This window comes from Coffea arabica, chromosome 7c, assembly GCF_036785885.1.
Source record: "Coffea arabica cultivar ET-39 chromosome 7c, Coffea Arabica ET-39 HiFi, whole genome shotgun sequence".
NCBI classification, from domain to species: Eukaryota; Viridiplantae; Streptophyta; class Magnoliopsida; order Gentianales; family Rubiaceae; genus Coffea; species Coffea arabica.
The window spans coordinates 14,915,946-14,937,060 of NC_092322.1; the positions used below are offsets into that span (position 1 = coordinate 14,915,946).

The following is a 21,115-nucleotide window of genomic DNA, read 5'->3' on the forward strand; positions in this document are numbered from 1 at the left end:
AAATCTTATACAGAGAAAGGATGAAATTTAAAAAATTAAGAGGGATTGAGGGAATTGAACCGAGAACCCTTAACTCCTGAATTCTCAACATTAGCTATAGTTTGTTGTTTATTATTCATGTTCACGTATATAGATAGTACAGGCATTAAAAATTCACCAAATGTTTTACTGGTTGAAACGATAACACTCCCTTGACAAAAGTGTATGTCAAATTAGTTTGTCTTACATTTCAAAATGTAGCAACGTCGCCACAATGAATTGCTGAAAATTTTCTTTTAATAAATTAAACTGAGAACTCAAGAATTATGAATCCAAATTTAACTAGATGTGAATTTTGTCTAACTTTATGATAGTGTTCTTCCTCCAACATTTTTTGAAGTAGGTTGTATTATTACTATGTAGTTACTAGTTAGAACTAAGTTGTAATATAATACTACAACTTTATATTGGTTGTGATCTTATTAAAAAAAAATATATGGTACAAGCAAGGACGGTTGTCATATCAACCATTTTTAAACGATGTAATATTTTTTAAATATTTTGTAACTCTAAATGAACTATTTGTACATTCGTACAACAGAAGTGTAATATTCTGTTGTCATTCATGTGTGTTTCATACATAATAATTATTTATCTATTGTAAGCTTTTACAAATAATTATATAAAATTACAGCTCGTTTAGAAAATATTACATCACTCCAATGACAACCGTGCATGCCCCCGGTCCTTAAAATATATTTGACATGCAAGACCAAAGCTGCCTGTTGAACGGGAATGATGCTTCAAGAATAGTACGTCCTTCATTGTAGAGTCACGGACATAAGAGTCACCAAAGTAATAGAGAGTCACGGACATGGATTACTTACACACACAAAAAAAAAAAAAAAAAAAAAAAAAATTCCCTATCTTCACGTGACTCGTATATTTGTCAATTAACCAATGAAAGTGCTTCAAATAAAAATATGAAGCTCATTAATTTCATATCACTTTCTTTTTTTTTTTTGGATTTTCGACAGGAAGTGGATCACACAGACTAATCCCCTGCCTCTAGCAACTTGTTGGCAGCGAAACTCGAACAAAAAACAACACCCCATATTCATCAACCCCATACCACCACACCAAGCCCCGGGGGCTCATCTCACTTGTACAATCACATGTCATCTACATCAGATTATAAAATTTTTGTTTGTCCTATTAATAGACGATATTAAATTGATCAAAGACGAATTACTAAACTTACCACATATTTATTGTTACTTGGTCTAGACAGACATAAAATTTCTCACGTTTGCTAGACTTGAAATCATGTCTGTTACATGACCACCACAGTTACACCCCTCGTACACAGAACATGTAATTAATTACAAACACGATTTTAGTTATAATCCTCGTACATGTAATTACAAACAGGAAACAGTTATTTTGCCATCATTTTGGAGCATTAATTGCGACTGAAGGCTAAGGCTGGAGAGAAGAAAACTGTCAAGATTATGGCATTTCAAGTATCAATAGGTTCAATCCTTACCTCCTACTATATACTTATCACTTAATTGTGACTGTCACTTTTAAATGGCTTCCTCCAATGGTTTTCGTTCAGTTAGGTTCCCCTCTTCCTAAATTATGCTATAATAGGTTATACAAATGTTACCATTATGACCAAAAAAAAAAAGGTAGTTGCCAGCTTCTCAAATCTCAATTGTTAATCGAACCAAGTAAAAGATGAGTCCTATTAATGAACGTATGCTGATAAAATTGTTGAAAGATAAGATTCTTTATTTGATCGCCTTTCTACTTCAAGATGAGTCCTAATAATACTCTTGATTCAATTAACAACAATCTAACATAGAGAGCATCCTAATTTTGCTTGTTAATCAAAGCAAGGCAAGTTTAAGTCCACCCCATCCTTACTAATTGAGTCGAAGATTAACATTTCGGGTTTATATACAGCCACCATTTTATGCTATGAGCACAGTCTAATTCACCCGAATATCATCATGGTTTGGACTAGCACATCCTCTGTATCAATTCACAAAATTCCCCCAGCATAGATAAGCCTTGGCTAAGTACAAATTTCCCAGGTAGACATAATTCCACTGATAATATGTGCCTAGTTAATCAAGAAGAAGTAGGAATCCACTGATCACCTTGAATGAAATTTGGCACTGAATATGAGGAAACATGTTTAGCTGGAATCTGACTGCTCCAAGGAACTCGTTTAGAAGTGTTAGCACCAGCTCCAGTATTACCGAATTCCCCATAATACAGCGTCTTCAGAGCAAAATCTCCACTCCAGGGCATCCATCCATCTGGAGTAATGAGAGCCTCCAAGGTGCACTGGATGAACACCGTCCTCGAATACTCTTTCCATGGCCTTCCAAGGTAGTTTCTGTGTACGCTAGGTTTACTATAGTACAAGGACATGTACTCTTCTGTGCCGTTGACGATGCAGCCCAGGAAGACAAAGCCTGTGGACTGGGCAGGGTCGATTCTTCCATGAGCAGTCACAGCATTGTTCTCTCCCTTCTCTGGTTTTACTTGCCGTGGAGCGACTAAGACGAGGCAACCCTGGAAGAATGCAGCGGAGTTCCCAAATACGAAATCAACGTTGCCCTGAATGCGGCATGACTTGTAATATTGGCGTAGCGAGTGAGCATATAAGGTGTCCTGATTGCCAAGAAATTCACAATTTTCTATCACTGAAAGATCACTGTCTGATCGAAAGGCTACTGCTTGGTGCGCATTAGGGCCAGCTGTGTTCTGTATGGTGAGACCGCTCGCCATGAAACCATCACCAACAACTCCTGTAAGAGGATTCCAAAAATCATTACTCATAAATCACAAGAACTGAGGGACGAAATCCCATCCATCACAAAGCCCTTGTGTTAATTTTCTTTACGGCCAAGTATTCTGAATGAAAAAGACGTCCCAATCTAAAACGCGTAAAAGCAGTTGCAGTCAGCCTTTCATTTTCCTGACGAAATGAATTTTTTCTCCAGCTTCGTATTCATGTTCTACATTGAATGATTCAACACATACTCCATTAGCGATGTACATAGAATTTCAGCCGACTCATGTCTAGAACTTCATGAGATATATAAATGAATACACTCTCAATTGATGAGGTAGGTAAGCAGAATGCTTCAAATAAACGCAGCAAATAGACACATATGGCAGAAAAATAAGGCAACCAAAGGATGAAGAACTGGTCCCTTTAAATTGAAGGCTAGAATCAGTCAATGACAAAAGGGTCTTACTTTTGATTTCCCACCCACCTCTTTAACTCAGATCCTTGCAGTTCTGTTCCCATTAACTACCGAGGTTTAGGTGAAGCTGAATTTAGTTTAGTTCCATTGATTCATGTATCTACGTACTTCTTCAGAAGCTGCTTACACCCTTTTTGTCTCAGGCATATAAAACTACAGCACCAGACAAATCACCAACTGTTTTACTAAGTTTCATGCATTTAATGGACGTGTGTTGGATAGTATTCCTTGAATTTGGATAGCATATCTTTCCTGATAGTACTTGCTTTCAAGCAATTACTTCTTCTCATCAACCCAAAACAACCAACAAAATGTTTTGCCAAATCATTCCCTAGCCACTTCTCAGATGCTTGCTACCAAGTTTTTTTTTTTTTTTTTTTTTTTTTGTTTGGACAGTGTTCTACTACCCTATATTAATTCTGGATTCGACGTATGTGAAGTAAAAAAATTAATTGCAAACGTGTATATGGCATAGAATTATAAAAAAAAATCCCAAAAGCCCACTTGTTCAAAATAAAGAAAGCATATTATTCAGAAAAACTAGGAACAGCAAAATCACATGTTTCAATAATTTATAGTGCTAATAAAATTTAGGCTATCCATCAGGGTTAAAAATTCATGAACAATAATTTAAAAAAAAAAAAAAGAAGAAGAAAAAGAAAAAAGCATAGCCAAACAAGTGAAACACTATTATAAAATGAAAATAATAAAAACAAAATACACATAATAACAACAACAACAAAAAAAAAAGGAGCAAAATATTTGGCATTCAAACTTACCAACAGTAGCAGAATCATAGGTGGTAACACCAGGCTGGCCCACATTCATAGACCCTGTAATGACCGTTTTACCCATCCCATCACCCAAAAACACCACATTCTTTTTCTCCAACGGGACCCGAACCGTCTCCTCATACACGCCCGCCTTTATCCATATCACGAACCTCCGATCCACCGCGTTATCCGGACCCGCATGCACCGCCGCCTGCACCGACCCGTAATTACACCCGTCCTCTTTACAAACCGTCACGTCTGGCTTCAACCCGGTCGGCACTCCGCCATGGAACTCCAACCCCGACCCACTACCCGACCCGCCAACCCCTTCCCAAAACCCGTCCCTCTCAGTCTTGGGTGGGCCCCATGACCCGGTATCGTCGCCCAGATTATCATAGTTCACCATCATCCCCAGAGCGTTGCTGCTCAACCCAAGTAAACCGTTCAAAAACGCCATCGTTTCGTTCACCTTAGACGTCCCATTGACGTATTTCAAAGCGGACCAGCAATCGTACTGGTAGACCAGAGCAGCAGACATCCATGCACGGGCGTCCTTGATTTTGCCACGTGCCAGCGCCGAAGCCGTCTGATCACTCCGAAAATCAGAATAATTCAGCACCTCCACACAATTCTTTGCCGCATTGGTCCGGTTTAGATTCCCTGCGGACGCCCCCAGGATATCGTTCACCATGGACTGGGCAGTCCTGAGGTTTTCCTTCGAGACCCGGATGGCCAATTGGATGGTGTCCAAAACGGTCGGGTTGGGAGACCCGGCGGAGGAACTGGACAATGAGGACTCGCATGTTGGCGGGTCACGCGAGGCCTTGCAGGCCTCGTGAATGAGCCCATTTGGAGATGAGACTGAAGGAGAAGCAGAAGAGGGGGGTGGTTTTGAAATGCTATGGCTGGGAGCAGGGGAATAGTGGCGGTGGTTGTGGTGGCGGAGGGCGGTGGAGAAGGAGAAAAAGAGGAGGAGAGAGAGGAGGGAAAGGGACAATATTGCTGCCATTAGAATGAAGAGGAATTTCTTGGATTTGGAACCGGAATGAGTGGAAGAGAAATTGGGTGGGGGTTTGGGTTTTATAGGCCTTTTGGGATGCATGATGATGAATTTGGGAAATAGCTTTTATTATCTGTCAAAATCAAGAATTAACGGGATATGCAAATTTGTGAGTTGTGACTTTGAATGATTCTTGTACGTATTCCCGCGGGTTATTGGATGGTAGTGAAATGGGGAGAAAAAGAAAGCAGAAGGCTTGAAATGTAAAGAACTCACTGATGTAATGTTAATTGAATTGATCGGTGGATGGTGCCAGGATTTGAAAGAGTCACGGGTGGAGTGGAATTAAAGCTGGGGTGATGTTTGTTTGTGGGATGGAAGGATCCATGAATGGAATGGGCGATGAAGGAATGGAATGGAATGGGAATGGTAGTGGAGGAGGGGAAGTGGGGTGGCTACTAGTGGGAATGGATGCAGTGGACACCACTGACACTGAAAGAAACAGATATATCTAATTGCTGTGAAAGGCGGTTTGAAAGGTTTCATATTTTTTTCTTTTTCCTTTATGGGATGATTAGGAAACTTCATGGGTAGGAACAGTTTGGTTTGGGACAAAAAAGGATTAAATGTGAGGAAAATTTTGGATTTTGAAAAGGATATATGCTGCTGATAAAATGTTTCAGCAATGTCGGCTGTAGCAGTCTAAGAAGGAAACTAATAAGGAAACTAATAAATCACTTAGCCAAAAGTAGAGGATCCCGACATAATCAAACTAAAAGGCGTCAAATCAAACTAAAGGTGACAAGGATTATCAAGCTGTTTCCGAGCCACTCGCGAATAATTTCATTAAAAATTTGATTTAAATTCAGTCAAATTAAAACTCTAGTTGAGCTCGAGCTACTCGTCCAGCTTGACGAGGTAATCTTGAACACTCAGGAACTCTACTTAAGTGCCGTTCGAGTTTTTTAAAATACATTTTTTTTCAATAATAATTTTTTTAAAATATTTGTGTGTATATATATATATATATATATATATAAACAAACTTACATGGTTTTGTCTCTATCCAAATGCTCATCTCGAATAATCATACCTCAATTTAAGGGGTAATTTTATCCGTATTTTTATTTTGATTTCTAAATTTTAAAATGAGACGCTTTACCCCTTAAAAAGGCTAAATTCATCTAACTTTTATTTTTAAAAAACGAAATCTTGCCCACTTTAATCCTTAAAGTATAAATTAATTCTACATTAGTTCTCAAAGTATACAAGTTAATTATTCCATTTAAGCATAAAATACGTCTCATTTCCATTAACAATTTTACTTAAGTAGGACAAAATTTCTATTTAGGGACTTAAGTTTCATATTTTAATTGACCAAGGCAAAAATTCAGTTATGATTAAAGGGTGCAAAGTGGATTTAACCCCATGCTTTAATTCACACATAAAGCACCAAGATGGATCCAACTTGCTCATCCAAAGCATGATTTAATTCCTCATCCAAAGTGTTTTCCTCTTTTTTTTTTTTTTTTCCACTATGTCAGGCTTTTGGTATCCTCACCTATCAAGTCTTCCCTCCAAGTCAACCGGCACGCGTTCATCGTCTTCGCTTTCCTTATTGTCCAGCTCGGTGTGCTCAAGATTTCCAGCTCCCTTAATTGCTCGTAGCATGTGGCTTGGAATTTCTAAAACTGTTGTCAAAGAATACGGCAATGGAGTTTCATCCTCTTTTTTTTTCTTTTTTTTTTTGGTCTTCTTATCTTCTGCCCACGGTAGATTGTCTAGATAAATATAATCCTCTTCACACTAGCAATTCCAACAACCGGAGAAGGGTTGAATTTGACGGTAAGATGAGAGAAATTATAAGTAGGAAATCCTGAATTCAAAACCTCCCGTTCATTTGAAAAAAAAAAAAAAAAAACTCCAAAGCCCTTATTACAGGTTAACACGAACATCTCTTTCCTCCTCCTTTTCTTTCTACTTGATCGAATTACAAGTTCTTAATTTCTACCCCAACATTACTAGAATGCTATATAGTAATGCTCATAATCTTTGTTTATATTCCTCTTTTCCTACTAAACCTCATAGTTATGAAATCTGGACCGACTCACTAGTTCAATAGGTTAACTCGATGAATCAACCACTTAATCGGATTGAATCATTAATATGGCCAGATAATATGAAGACTCATTAACTATTCAATGAATGAATCAAAACTTGTTTGGTTTTAAGCAGTTCAACCAGGTTGAATCAAATTTGGGCTGATTTTTGAGTAACCCGATTACTGATAAAATCTTCTAGCTCGTTTACTATTAACAAACATAGGACGTCATGGATTTCAAAACAAACTTCAACCAACAAGCCACATGTTTTCTTATGTTAATTACTGCCTTTAATTGGTTATATATCATGCTTTGAACTATTAGTCTCCTTTCCCCTTCAAATTCCTTCTTCTTTTTTTTTTCAAGACTTTCCCTTCAAATGCATATTTGGAGTGTGCTATTAAAACTTATTATGAATCATTCTGAAGTAAAAATTACTCTAAATAATATCTTATGCTTAAAAACTTGTAGATAAGATAATCTAACAAACTAAATAAAAATGAATTCTACACTTGAACTTAATTGGATTCCTAACCAAATTTATTTTGTCACAACTCTCACAATAACCAATTATTACATAAGTCATTGAATATAATATAAATTTCCTATAAAATATTTTATTAATACATGTACCAGAAATCTTATACCTAAAATGTGAAATACTATATTTAAGGATAAAGTTTGTATACACTAACATTGTATACATAAGTAGGTCTAGCTGCATGACAACCATTTATTTTGTTGGATAAAGGGCGGGCTAGCTTTGACCTTTTATCATTTATCAGAGAATTTCCTTATCCATAATTCTATATATTCTTGAAGTACTAACAAAGAAAAGTGTGAAATCTGGTGACTAAATATTTAAGTTTTACATGGGCCTATTTGAGTTGAAAGAAACCAAGGTAAAAGATGAATCTCAGTTAGATAGAAACGCAAAAAGAAATCAAAACCTAGTAAAGTTTGTTTTTTGTCCCCCCCCCCCCCCCCCCAAAAAAAACAAAAAAACCAAAAAATATGGCTATCTTCACAAACAGTTTTGATATATATATATATATCTCTCTCTCTTTCTCTCTTAATGTAGTCCATTCATCTCAAACATGCCATGGTTCTAAACCACCTAATAGGTGAGATTCAACTCCTATCCGAAATGATCTAAGCAGTACAGCTCCTTCAACAAAAAAGCGGAAAAAAAAAAAGTCCAAAGACCATTACGAAAAAGAAACACCATACTTTGCTAGTTTTGGATGAGCGAAAGTTGTTGCATCACCTATGCACAAATATCCTATACATCTATTGCTCTTCATTGCTTGCACGCCTAACTTATTTCATGACCAGTTTTAGCAATTTCAGTTGTCCGTCCAAATTTGCCAAAAGATCAAAAGCTAGGACGTGAAAAATCTGAATTTCTTCACCTATATATACTTACTAATTGCCTTTTAATATTTGTAAAATATGTTCCACAAACTTTAATATTTTCTTAGTCAAGTACACTTTAACATTTATGGATAATCACATGCAACCATGTTTGGGAAATTGGTAACAAGTACACTTAAACTTATGAAGGTGTATATTCATTGCGCAGACTTTTTTGAAAAAAAAAATATGGAAGGACCATTTGTTAGGCCTATGTCCTTTTTCCATAGACAGAAGAAACACATACACAATGAGATTAGAACGCCCAAAAAGTCATCGCCAAATTTGTTAGGCCTATGTCGTTTATGGCCTTTTCTTATTGTGGAAAAATGTTTTTAAAAGAACGTTACAAGCCCTTCTTTTCAAGTTTTGATAAATTTTTTTAGTCAAAATTTTGATAAAATTGCTTGTCAACTACTTGATAAGCGTTACAGTGCACAGGTTAGCTTTCTTTTTCTTTTTCCTTATTCCTTTTTATTTTAAATAAAAGCTATTATTTATTAATTTATTCCCTAATTCCAATTACTAAGTTGTTTATTCATTCTTGGTTACCAAAGTGCAGTTTGTTCATTCCCAATTGTCAAAATAACGTAGTCAAAATTTGCAAGTAATATGTTGAAGTCAATAATCTCTTTGGCCCCCATCATCCATGTGTATCCAAAGAGGTGCAAATGTTTCTGTTTTAGTAAATTTTTATTATCGATTCTCTCCTTCTTGCTGTTTCTTTTCCTCTCTGTTTCGTATGCTCTCATAGGAACTGCTGGCTGGCGGCAAATTTGCAGGAATTAAGAAGAGAGAATATTACCATACCACAAAAACAATAAATTTTCATTTTTTATTTGTGTTCTTTTATTTTAGAAAATTGGCTTCTATTGTTTGTTTTGGTATGTAGAGAGGGGATGATAGGTGGCCTAGCGATATACTACCGGTAAATATGGCCTTCGTGTAGTTATTGCAAAATAAATTAAAAAATGGGATAGGCTAAATTCAGACCTTAATCCACACTCCTAATGCTTTAATAACCTGTATCATAAACATTGTTAACTTGTATCATTAGTATCAGAAGTTGTACCAGGGGTGGTGAATTTAATTTGGAGAGTATATTTTTTATTGCAAAATCTTTCCCACCATAGAAATGGAAAAAAAATCATTGTAATTCCATAATCTTGTGATAAATTTTAAGTATTAAAGAATTAAAACTTTTTCATAACAATCTTTTTTAGTAATACATTCTATTCATGAATTCTTAATTTAATTAATAGGACTAAATACGATAGAAATGAGGTGTGGAAAAAAAAACTTTAAAATATCAAGCATCATTAGAAAACCAAAACAAATCCAACGAAAATATCCAACGAAAAAAAGGAGTGCATAAAAACAGAATATACGCTGAAACAGGGAAAAAACAACATATACGAAAAAAAAGACACAAAAGTACAATGCACAATAATACCAGTTCTAGGATTAGTAAATGTTTAAATGGATGGATTATGGCCCTGTATTATCCATTGAAATCCTATCCATTTATATCTATTTAATCATATTAAATAGGTATAAAGAAATTGGATCAATCTGAATCCACTATCCGTTTAAGAGGATCCATTTACCCATTTTGCCATTCTGCGATCTCGTATATAATGATATCGGACAACTAACTTGGAACACATTTGAAATGCTTCCAATGACTTCTTTCATTTCTTGCACCCTCTTGTCCTTTCTCCTCTTCTTCTCCATCTCCTCTGCCAAGACCACCACCTCCTTCCTCCAGCCACCACCACCACCATCTTCTTCTCCCTCCTCCTCACCGCCGGAGAATAACCTCATTCATGAAGCCTGTAAGGCTTCACGTGACCCGCCTACATGTGAGTCGACATTGTCCCAATCCAGCCACGTGCCGCCTCCCAATTCAACCCTCTTGGACGTCATCCAATCTGCCACTTGGGCTTCTTCAGAAAACCTCAACCTTTCCATTTTAATGGTGAATGATATCCTGAACTCGTCCGCAGAGAATCTGAACCTCTCCATTGCTGCCTGGAATTGTGTGGAGGGACTCGTCTATTCTGCGTATAGGACAGGTTCAACGGCTGAGAATTTGCCACGTGGTAGAATGAAGGATTCACGTGCATGGATGAGTGCGGCTCTGGCTTACCAAGCTGGCTGTTCGTCCGGGTTGAAAACTGCCAACGGGGGTTTCAATTCTAAAGTGAACAAAACGGTGGCGTTTTTGGATGGTCTAATTGGGATAACTACTAATGCTTTGGGCATGATGGTAAATTATGATAATTTTGGAAACGAATCCAGGTCATGGGGCCCACCCAAAACAGAGCGGGATGGGTTTTGGGATCGGGTTAACGGGTCGAGCGATGGTGTTGGATCCGGGTTTGACTTTAACGGCGGGGTGCCGTCCGGGTTGAAGGCGAGCGTAACGGTGTGCAAGGGCGGTGGTTGCGACTATGAGACGGTGCAAGAGGCGGTGAATGTGGCGCCGGACAACGATGCTAGCCGGAGGTTTGTGATCTGGATCAAAGCGGGTTTATACGAGGAAATAGTTCGGGTACCGCTGGAGAAAAAGAATGTGGTGTTTTTGGGTGATGGGATGGGCAAAACTGTCATTACAGGGTCGTTGAATGTTGGCATGCCAAGAATGTCCACCTACAATACTGCAACAGTAGGTAAGTTGGAATTTCATTTGGCATTTTGCTTTCAGCTGTATTGGTGAGTTTTTTTTAACAGTTTTGTTCCTTTAATTCAATAGAAGGGTTGCAGTTACTTGCCTAGTATTGTTTTATTCTGTTTGTCTTTGGAATGATTGGTGATACAAGCATGTTATGTAGTTGTTTTTCAATTTATTCTGGCAAACAAGTTTCAAAACTTAAATTTTGTAAAATTTAAATTCGTTACACCATAGCAAGTTTGAGAAGTTGAATTCTATATGCTTTGCACAAATTAAATTATGGAGTAAGGAAAATTTTGTTTTTGACTAGTTAAACTTGATTGGTGCACTAAATTTGAACTACAGCTCTACAGCTTTAGCCACTTTGTTAGTTATTCTACTGAATCCCTATTTGGTAAAGGAGTTTTTGGCCCATTTTGTTTTCTATAAGTTTTTTAATAACTTTAACTACAATAATTTCAAAAAAAATTTTAACAAACTTTAAACTACACACTTCAAAATACCCAAAACATACAAAAAAAAAAAAAAAATTTCATCGTAAAAAATTTTTCCTATGACTTCTACAGTAAATTACAGTAAAATTTTAGACAAACGTCCAAAAAAATTCATTTGCCAAACGGTCTGCAATTCGAGAAATTCTTGGTCATCACAGTAGTCTATTTGTGTTCTCTATGCTTTCTGGTTTTTGGACAAATTGTTGTGAAGGGGGGAATTATAAACACATGATCTGGTAAGTTTTTTCTTTAAAATTCCGGTCATCACGCATAGCTAATAATTCCCATGTGGTATTGTTTCCCATGTATCTGGGCACCTATAGCTTGCAAATCAAATATAGAGGTCCGTCACATGATTTGGCAAACAAAACTGTCGGTGGTCTTACATTTTCTAAAGTATTTTGTAAATCTCTTTGTAGGTGTAATCGGTGATGGATTCATGGCCAGCGGTGTCACATTTCAGAACACCGCCGGCCCTGTTGAACACCAAGCAGTAGCCTTCCGATCACAATCTGACCTTTCAGTCATCGAAAACTGCGAATTCATCAGCAACCAAGACACGTTATATGCTCATTCTCTCCGCCAATACTACAAATCCTGTCGTATCCAGGGCAACGTAGATTTCATATTTGGCAATGCAGCTGCATTTTTCCAGGACTGTGTCATCCTAGTTGCCCCTCGGCAAATCGAACCCGAAAAGGGAGAAACCAATGCTGTTACAGCTCAAAGCAGGACGAGCCCTGCTCAATCAACAGGTTTTGTTTTTCATAACTGCGTGATCAATGGAACTGAAGAATATATGGCATTGTACTATAGCAATCCAAGTGTACATCGAAATTTTCTTGGAAGGCCATGGAGGGAGTATTCCAGGACAATATATATTAATTCTACAATAGAGGCATTGATTTCCCCTGAAGGATGGTTGCCTTGGAATGGCGATTATGCATTGGCGACACTTTATTATGGGGAATATGCAAATAGTGGACCGGGGGCTAATGTAACAGGCCGGGTGAGTTGGAGTAGTAGGATACCTGATGAGCATGTTCAGGCATATTCTGTGCATAATTTTATCCAAGGTGATGGTTGGATCCCTGCTTCATCCTGATTCATAGAAGAAAAATTAGTCATGCCAGACATTATAATTTTCAGAGGCAACATATTTTTTCTCATTTCGTGTATGTTTAGATTGAGATATACTCTTTTTTTTTTGGGGGTCAATTCTAATAAACCCCCTCAAAAATACTATTTTTTTTTTTTTTTTGTCTTGCACCTTGAAGGTTGAATTGCACAAATCCATCCTTATAATATTACAATATTCCCAATTACGCGTAATCGGGTCAGACAAACCAGTTTGTGATTAATTTGATCATGTGCACTTCACATGACTATGTGAAGTAATCAAACTCTCTTCACAAAAATTAGTAATTGATGTGGCCAGAAAAATATGTAAATGAAGTGACCAATTTGCTTTTCTTTCAGCGGGAGAATAATCTTAGTGACGCTAAGTGATATTTGTAAAAGCCTAAGAGAAGGTTTCTGAAATTAACCGTACAAACAGATGATTTGATGGATTGTAATTTTTTGGCAAATATTTTTTTATTGTTATACCATAATAATGTTCTTCAATTATAATTTTTTTTGTTCAATTTCATATTTGTCTCACATATATTACATCATAAAAGAATTAAAATATTATTCTATTTTTTTCAAAATCCAAACAAATCCATTTTTTTCTAAAACACTCCTATCTCATTGTGAAGCTATCCCTGAAGTTTAGGGGTGAGCAAATTTGGTACATACCGAATTTGTACCTAATTTCAAAGTAATTTGAAATTGGGTATTTGGAATTTTGTACAAGAGCAGTGTGTATAAAATTCACTGAATTTCAATATGGTATGAAATTGGTAATGAGATTTTCAATTTGACGATAATCGATCTTGAATTCAAATTCGATAAAATGAAATAGGGTACCATATTACTGCATTCAAATATCAAATTAGTTTATAAAATTATATATTATATAGGTAAAGATTATATATTATTAATATATTATTATATTAAATAGATATAGACTATTAATAATTGTTAGTATATAGTATTATCACGTGTTTATGATAATAATGATATATAATATACTTATATATTATCACGTGCTTATGATGTATAATATACTATTTTAGTATTTGTTATATGACTATAATAATATATAATTATAAAACTTGTCTTTTATACATGACTAGAATTAGATATTAAGTATAAGCATAGTCCTAAATATTGACCATAATTAGTAATTGGAATTTAAGCATGGGTAATTTGGTACATCATTCATGTATGAATTATTGAATATTTGAATGTGTAACTTGTAAATTGCAAGTATTAGTATACACTAAAATTGCATTACATATATAATATACACATTTATATTCTCTAATCACGAAGCTTGTTTAAGCATAGACAACTAAGCAACTTAAGTAAATGCATATGAATTGCATGTCAATATATTAATGTATTAGCTTTCACATTAAAAGCAATTAAGTCATTTGCAAATTAAGCATTAAAGCTATATAAGAAATATGAATAAAAGTAAGTGTAATGCATTACATAATATGTAAATTATAAGTAAATAAATGATTAAGTGTACACATCTGCACAATATCATAAGGCAGTTCCATTTTGGTTTGGCTAAGTTATAAGTCTGTAACTTATAACTAATACCACTTACAACTAATATCACTAATCATTATAAATCATAAGTTTGTAACTAATATGGATAGGTTGCAATTTTATCATTTATTTTATTATTAATTTCCCCTATTACCTGACCTGATATGGATTAATCGTTAGATTATACTCACTTTTGAAAATTTACATTTATTACAGGGAGTAGAACGAAAATACCATAACAAGTGCCTATTTGGCCGGGAAGAGTTCAAGTAGCAGGCGCCCAGGGGTATTTTTGGAATATGAAGATGCGAACTTTTTTGAGCAAGTTATCCGGTTGGCCACTAAACTTTTGCGATCGTCGAGTTTTGGTCACTCAACTATTAAAAGTCTGATTTTGGCCACTAAAATGTATAAAGTTAAAACACGAGGCCATTCTGTTACATTTGGCCGTTAAGTTCGCAGATATGTCTGTCTGCATGATTTCCAAGACAAAAGGCAAGGTCAATTTAGGAAGTTCAACATCCACTTGTACCTCTTGTTCCCCTCTTCATAGGTCGACCCAACAAGCTCGCTCTATCTCTCCACTCTCCTGTCACACCTTTTTCGTCCAAAACAAGGCCTCTCCAAGTCTGCTCCGCCAGTCCTAGATAAGCTGCATTGGAAGAAAGATGCGGTCATACAGCTCAAACCCCAACACTGAGATCTAATTACCACCAGTACATCAGTGGTGGCTTGCACCAACAATCCAGAGGCATGACTAGTGCGGTGCCTAATTACATGGCCGCAACAGAATCTGCTAAAGAAGAGATGGTTGTTCCCTGTCCCAGACCCATATGATGCAAACACGAGCTATGGAGATTATATGAGAAGCCCAAGCTTTAAAAGTGCTTGTGGAGTGCATCTGAGGTTTGAACGGCTATCTAACTATTCATCTTGCTACGCCAAGAGTCTGACAGTAGGGGAGATTTCACCTTCTTCGACTGGCGACTTGAGAAGGTGGTTGAGGTGATTGAAGGGGATGAAGAGAAAAGCTTCGATCGAGCATTAGATTTGGAGGGCCCTCGTAATCTATACTATTTGTTTCTTCAATTCCCAATTTGACTGCGTATTTTTTGCTTAGTTCTAGTTATATTTATGTCCCCGCTTTGCTCATCAGCTTTTAATCCATTTGAACTTCCTAAATTGACCCTGCCTTTTGTCTTAGAAATCGCACAGATAGACAAATCCGTGAACTTAACGGCCAAATGTAGCAGAATGGCCTCGCGTTTTAACTTTATATATTTTAGTGGCCAAAACCAGACTTTTAATAGTTGAGTGACCAAAACTCGACGATCGCAAAAGTTTAGTGGCCAACCGGATAATTCGCTCGAACTTTTTTTGGTAATTTGTGGAAGACAGCATGGAGGGAAACAACGGAAGGGCTGGAGTCTTATTCTGCTGGAGCCGCCGCACAGTAGGAAGCATTAGATAGAAATTAGAATTAGGAACAAAGAACTAGCACTATCCTTTGAGCTTTGGCTCTTTGACTTTTCCTTCTTAGCTTTTGGTAGTGGTAGTTCTCCCTCGTACGTGAGGAGCAATTAGGAGAACTAAGTCTGTAACTTATTTTATTATTATAAGTCTGTAACTTATAACTAATACCACTTACAACTAATATCACTAATCATTATAAATCATAAGTTTGTAACTAATATCACTTATCACTAATCATTATAATTTGTAAGTTTGTAATTAATATTACTTATCACTAATTATTGTAAATTAAAGTTTGTAAAGACATGAGTGAGTTGCATTTTGATTTAAATTAATCACTTTTTTTTTAAGGCAAATGGCATCCTTGGATTGGGAAACATGTTCAAATTGTTAAGAGATAAAGGACAAAAATAAGCTTTTTATTGAACTTTATAAAAAGTAATAAAATTCTCAACATCCATATCTTATGCAAAGAACTAAGAAAAAATATATTTTGAATTTAAAAAACAAAGTCATATTATAATCGCAATAAATTTGCAATCGAAATATGTGTCCCACAATCATGCCAATTGCAAGCAAATTTGAAATATTTGAGCATATATACACTCTTGAAACTTCCTTAAGTGTTAGCATAGAGAGAATAAATACAAGAATGTTATTAGATAATCTATTGATCCTATGTTCAGACTCTTCAGCAAAGCTAATTTCAACCATTTCATTGATCCTATCCCCGGAATGGTAAGGACTATTTGAACACTACAAATCGCATGTAGGGAATGAGGAAAATGAAAAGGAATCACAGGTAAAAAGTAAAATAATAGAAAAACAAAAATCGAGAAACGTGTTTGAATGCACTATGCTTAAAATGCAGGTTTAGAGTCTAGAGATATGATAACATCATAAAAATAAAAAAAAAGTATGGAAACTCTACAAACACCTAAAGAACCTTCATACTAGAGTAAAAAATAAAAAGACAGCCAAAATACTCGTCGCAAAATATGGAGTTGAGATACAGCAAAATTAATTGTAATCCAAGCATAGTTTCTATAGCCTTTATTTTCTTCTTTTTAACTGTAGCTGGTGTTTCTTTACTTTTGCTTCCTATTTTGCTTTGATAAAAACCAATCTTAAACTCAAGATGAATTTTTTTGCACCAAATGATGTGACAATGAAAATCGAACATTGATGAGTTTACGACCACCAAATAGACCTTCTTAATAAGTTTTCATAGTGTATTTAGTGAGTAATATGGGAGCTACTATATTTAGCAATTAGCATGCTGATTTTTTTCCTACTGAATTACATGAAACTTTTATAAACTAAACTATTTTTTCTCTTGGGGATTTTAGTTATATAAATTCACCTGATGAATCTAAACTACACAAAATGCAGAATGCATGGAAGCCTGGGATTATGCTTTTTTTGAAGGCCGAATGTTGGAATAAAAAGCCAGCTCCTAAGTGTCCTAGGCAACATCATCAGCTTGACAAAAGACCCCGTGTCAATCAAGAAATATACGATTCGCTTTTGCACCACCAGTTTTGCAGGTGACATGTAGGAGCCTGTAGGGCTCTATAGTCCCTAGTTTAGGATCTTTCTGGAGCAAAGTGATGGAAGCTATGTGCAGAGCATAAAACACATCCTTCATGTTAATTTTAGCGAAATGGGCTTGTTTGTTATGGCTAAAGATGTTACATATTAGATCCACTTAAGAACATTTCTTTCTTTATTTTTCTAATTTTCCAGCACTTCTGAAGTACGTATTTGTAGATGAATTAATATGCATTGCCCTAAGAATGTAACTATAACAGTTACTTTTATATATACTCAATAATCATATTATTAAATTTTGGTTACCTATAATAGATTATTAGTAGGAATTCTATAACAATGTAAGTTATAGTAAGTTGTAATTTATAACAATATTAATTAGTATATTCGTATAAAATGAAATGTGTAATAGATTAGTAGCCTAGCAGGTACATAATCACATGATATGCAATAAACATATAAAATATGATAATTCGACCAATAATGGGAAATTGAAAAATGTTCAATATGCATTTCAAGATGGTTGTTAATCAATTAATACCGATGGGTAGTTGTCCAAATTTCGATATTAGATCTAAAATTGAATGAGCCAGTTTTTCCTTTTTTCCAAAATTTTGGACATCCTTATTTGTAATCTATCCTTCCTGAAGCCCAAACCTATTTCATTTCACATTTCCTCTGTTATATTTTCTCTTTTCCTTTTATTGGTAAGAAAAGGTTCGTTTCTATATAATCTTTCAACGCAATTATGTTATGTATATGGTTTTGCCCGAATGGCGAAACACATAAGAAAGATGGCGAAGGTTGTTCAATCGGATACTCTATTAGCACTTCTTGGGGAAAACAAATTGGAATAACAGGACATTATATGGTATTATGAATCATGAGGAGGACAAAGTTTGTGCATAGTTTTGTTTAATTCCTCAAAAAGATCTATCTATGCATGATTGGTGATCTTAATCGCTGTTGATTCTGGGATGTGATCAACCGATTTTTGCCTATGATCGTTTTCAGGTAGAAGTTGTTTCTTGATCTTATGCGAAAGTGTAGAAACAAAATTACCAGAAAGAAACTCAAAATCGAAAGAGATATTAGAACGAAAAGAGGGCTGGACAGCTGGGCCTGTTTTTACTGGAAAAACTCTGTTCCTCCCTCTCGTTTTTAGCATTTTCTTAGTTCTATCTGGACCTTTTTCCTCTAATTTTTCCAGTGCTTTTCATTGCTCAGACATATTACTAGTGATATTTGTATAATCTTTTCTATTCCATGGATAATTGCACCAAAAACAAAAGTTTCCTTCAATAACCATGTAAAGAGAAGACACTAAAATACTTCAATGCTTAAAACTTCTTGAAATTTAGCAGTTCTACCATGGAGCTTGCATCGTTTAACACATACATCACAGGTCAAGGCCTATAACACTAGACAAGCATAATTTACTTAATTAGAAACAGCAGTCACTACCCATGTATCTGCTAGATTAATTTAATCAAAATGGGACTTCTCACAGAGTGCTGATTTGAGCTCCAGGTGATTGGGCCCTGCATGTAAGTAGCATTTTTGAACCTGTCTGTTCTTTTGAAACTGATCTGATATGTCATCTTTTGGTTCATTCTTATGAACCGGAGTACAGTTGGATATACGCGAATATCGATCCCTGGGATGGATGTGATCAGACTATTGTAAACTGAGTAAGCCTTGTCCACGTTCGTCACCGTTCTTTTATATGTCTGAGTATCAGGCCGCAACTGAATAGAAAACTAAGGATAATTGAGTTCAGCTTCGGGATGCTGTAAATATTCACACATGTGATTCGGCGCTGCGTAATGAACATTATGTGATCATCTGTGTAGTTCAAACCACACAAGTACTGAACATAATTATCAGGATGGATGTCATAAACTAATCCAGGGTCAGCAGCTCTTGCCGGATTTACATGGCCAGCACCAATTGCAAATAAATTTGCGGGAAGCATCCTCTCATCAAGGATGAGGCTCCCGTCATGGTTCAAGAAGTCAGCACTGGTCACGATAGAAGATTTAACGGCAGCAGGCAAGCAATCGGGATGCAAACTTCCTTTTGTGATGTTGTCCACAAAGGAAGGCCAAGCAGCAAAAATGCTGACACCTAGGCCAATGATATCGGGTTTAAGATTTCTGGGGCTTGTCAAGCTCGGACCTCTTGAGGAGCAAAATGCTATGGCAGGAGCTTCTTTTAATCCAACAAATGTACCTTCGAATGCTATCATGGCAGTGGGTGCAAACGTAGAGAAAATTGGCAAAGGAACAAAGACATTAGTAGCAGTGCTTGCCGTGCAACTTTCTTGAGAACCTACGTCACCCTACAAATTAAGAGAAACTATTTGTACATATACATATTTAAGCTATTAATTTTTAGAAAAAATGACCATTTTGGTCCATTATCTTTGAGATTGTAGCTAATCTGAATTTCTATATATTAGTATCTATCAATTTCATCTCTCATTTCCTAAAATAAAGCCAAGTAGAACTTAAAATTAAATAGCCCTAATGTTGCTTATCGTGCGTAGGTATGTGCATCATTTAAAAATAATAATTTTGATTCCTTTTTTTTTAAGTTGTTATCAATTTAGTCCCTTATTAACATTGGTTACTAATTTAATTAAGCTAATGGATGATTTGTAACGAAAAAGTGAAAAACTCCAACAAAGTTGGCTACCTCACAACAAGTTCAGGGCATGTGCAAGGCATGTGCACGACATGTGCACGGTATGTGCACATATCCTAATAAAAGGATTAGAAAGTTATTTATGTTCAAAAAAGTCCAAGCCGTCTCATGTTTTATGATCCATATAAAATGTAACCCATTATAAAGTGACCCATTACAAGATCCTTAACAACACCACGTGAAGAAACCTAACTCCTACAAGCATAGAATATAGCTCAACCACCAAAAAAAGTTCAACTCCTGAATATGGTGCCAAAGTTTTTGGCCAAGCAAATGGCATAGCAGCGAGAATGGCATCACTAGCTCATTTAGCCATATATCAAGTTTGTAAGGATAATGCATGTGAGGAAAGCACCATCGTTGCAACCATGAAAGTTGCCATTGTAGATGTTGATGTGCTATCACTCTCTATTGGAGGACACGAGGAGCAATAGTTGCAAATGGCATTGTAATTAGTGCTTCTCGAGCAATTTAAAAAGGGGTTATTGTCAGCTGTGTAGCTGGAGATGGAGGACCATTCCGTGGTACACTATCAAATTATGCACCATGAATTCTGACTGTGGGTGTGAGCACCATGGACTGTAGTATAAGGGAAATAGCCATGCTAGATAACAATGCACGATTTGATAGTGTATCTTCTAACCCAATGTTTTTTCAAGCATATTGCTACCCCTAGTACATCCAATGTAACACTTCATATCTAATAAACTAGCCCAATAACCTTTTAAGTTGAAATCACGAGTTCAAATTGGTTAACTCAAAACTATTAGCAACTTAACAGGCCGGACATTCTATATTATTCCTCTTCTCCTATGCCATCCGATATGGGATATTTTATCGGGCAACTAGAAAATATGCCCCAAACACATTGAACAAGACTTTTTTGCTGACAATGTGGTTTTATGCAAAGTTGATGGATTTTGATGGCGAAATTTTACTTTATATTCAAACTTCTATTACTACAAGTACACAAGTCATGCATGATCAAGGCACAAGTTAAGA

At 35.9% G+C, this 21,115-nt stretch overlaps 2 protein-coding genes across 2 annotated transcripts; one reads left to right on the forward strand and one right to left on the reverse strand.

Annotated features, from left to right (window-relative positions):
* Window positions 1-1,799: 1,799 nt before the first annotated feature.
* LOC113698047 (probable pectinesterase/pectinesterase inhibitor 51) lies at window positions 1,800-5,445 on the reverse strand. The gene is made up of 2 exons (XM_027217716.2): window positions 4,043-5,445; window positions 1,800-2,801 (listed from the first exon to the last, which is right to left on the reverse strand). The coding sequence occupies exons 1-2, from the start codon at window positions 5,136-5,138 to the stop codon at window positions 2,116-2,118; spliced, it is 1,782 nt and encodes a 593-aa protein (XP_027073517.1). The 5' UTR covers window positions 5,139-5,445; the 3' UTR covers window positions 1,800-2,115.
* A 4,739-nt stretch (window positions 5,446-10,184) lies between these two features.
* On the forward strand, window positions 10,185-12,913 carry LOC113698653 (probable pectinesterase/pectinesterase inhibitor 51). The gene is made up of 2 exons (XM_027218535.2): window positions 10,185-11,223; window positions 12,139-12,913. Exons 1-2 carry the CDS (start codon window positions 10,224-10,226, stop codon window positions 12,822-12,824), a joined length of 1,686 nt encoding a protein of 561 aa, XP_027074336.2. The 5' UTR covers window positions 10,185-10,223; the 3' UTR covers window positions 12,825-12,913.
* The last annotated feature ends 8,202 nt before the right edge of the window (window positions 12,914-21,115 follow it).